We start from the raw sequence: 314 nt of genomic DNA, 5'->3' as shown, positions 1-314 counted from the left end.
CAGCAGCAACAGCAGCAGCAGCAGCAGCAGCAGCAGCCACAAAGACTCTCCTTCCACCTTCTTAGGGAAGGCCAGCAGCAGCAACAGCAGCAGCAACAGCAGCAGCAACAGCAGCAGCAGCAGCAGGAGCAGCAGTGCCTCTATCAGCACACCCCAGGGTCGTCCCCTTCTGCTGCTGCTGCTGCTGCTGCTGCTGCTGCTGCTGCTCAGCCCTCAGTGGGAAGCAGCACTGAAGCAACACCGCTTACAGCAGCAGCAACAGCAGCAGCAGCAGCAGCAGCAGCAGCAGATGTTGACGAATCAACGCGCGAGTC

At 60.5% G+C, this 314-nt stretch overlaps 1 protein-coding gene across 1 annotated transcript in view; it reads right to left on the bottom strand.

The window, feature by feature from the left end:
- The window catches only part of EMH_0058620 (uncharacterized protein), a gene marked incomplete at both ends in the record, with an annotated part of 5,748 nt that overhangs the window by 1,198 nt on the left and 4,236 nt on the right, over nt 1–314 (bottom strand). The window contains one exon of the mRNA XM_013502516.1: nt 240–314. Coding sequence (XP_013357970.1) covers nt 240–314 — 75 coding nt within the window. The remainder of the gene's footprint in view (nt 1–239) is intronic.

This window comes from Eimeria mitis, genomic scaffold, assembly GCF_000499745.2.
Source record: "Eimeria mitis Houghton genomic scaffold, Emh_scaff2780, whole genome shotgun sequence".
Lineage (NCBI taxonomy): Eukaryota > Apicomplexa > Conoidasida > Eucoccidiorida > Eimeriidae > Eimeria > Eimeria mitis.
The sequence above is the reverse complement of the archived record's forward strand: the minus strand, read 5'-3'. Positions and strand labels throughout refer to the sequence as shown.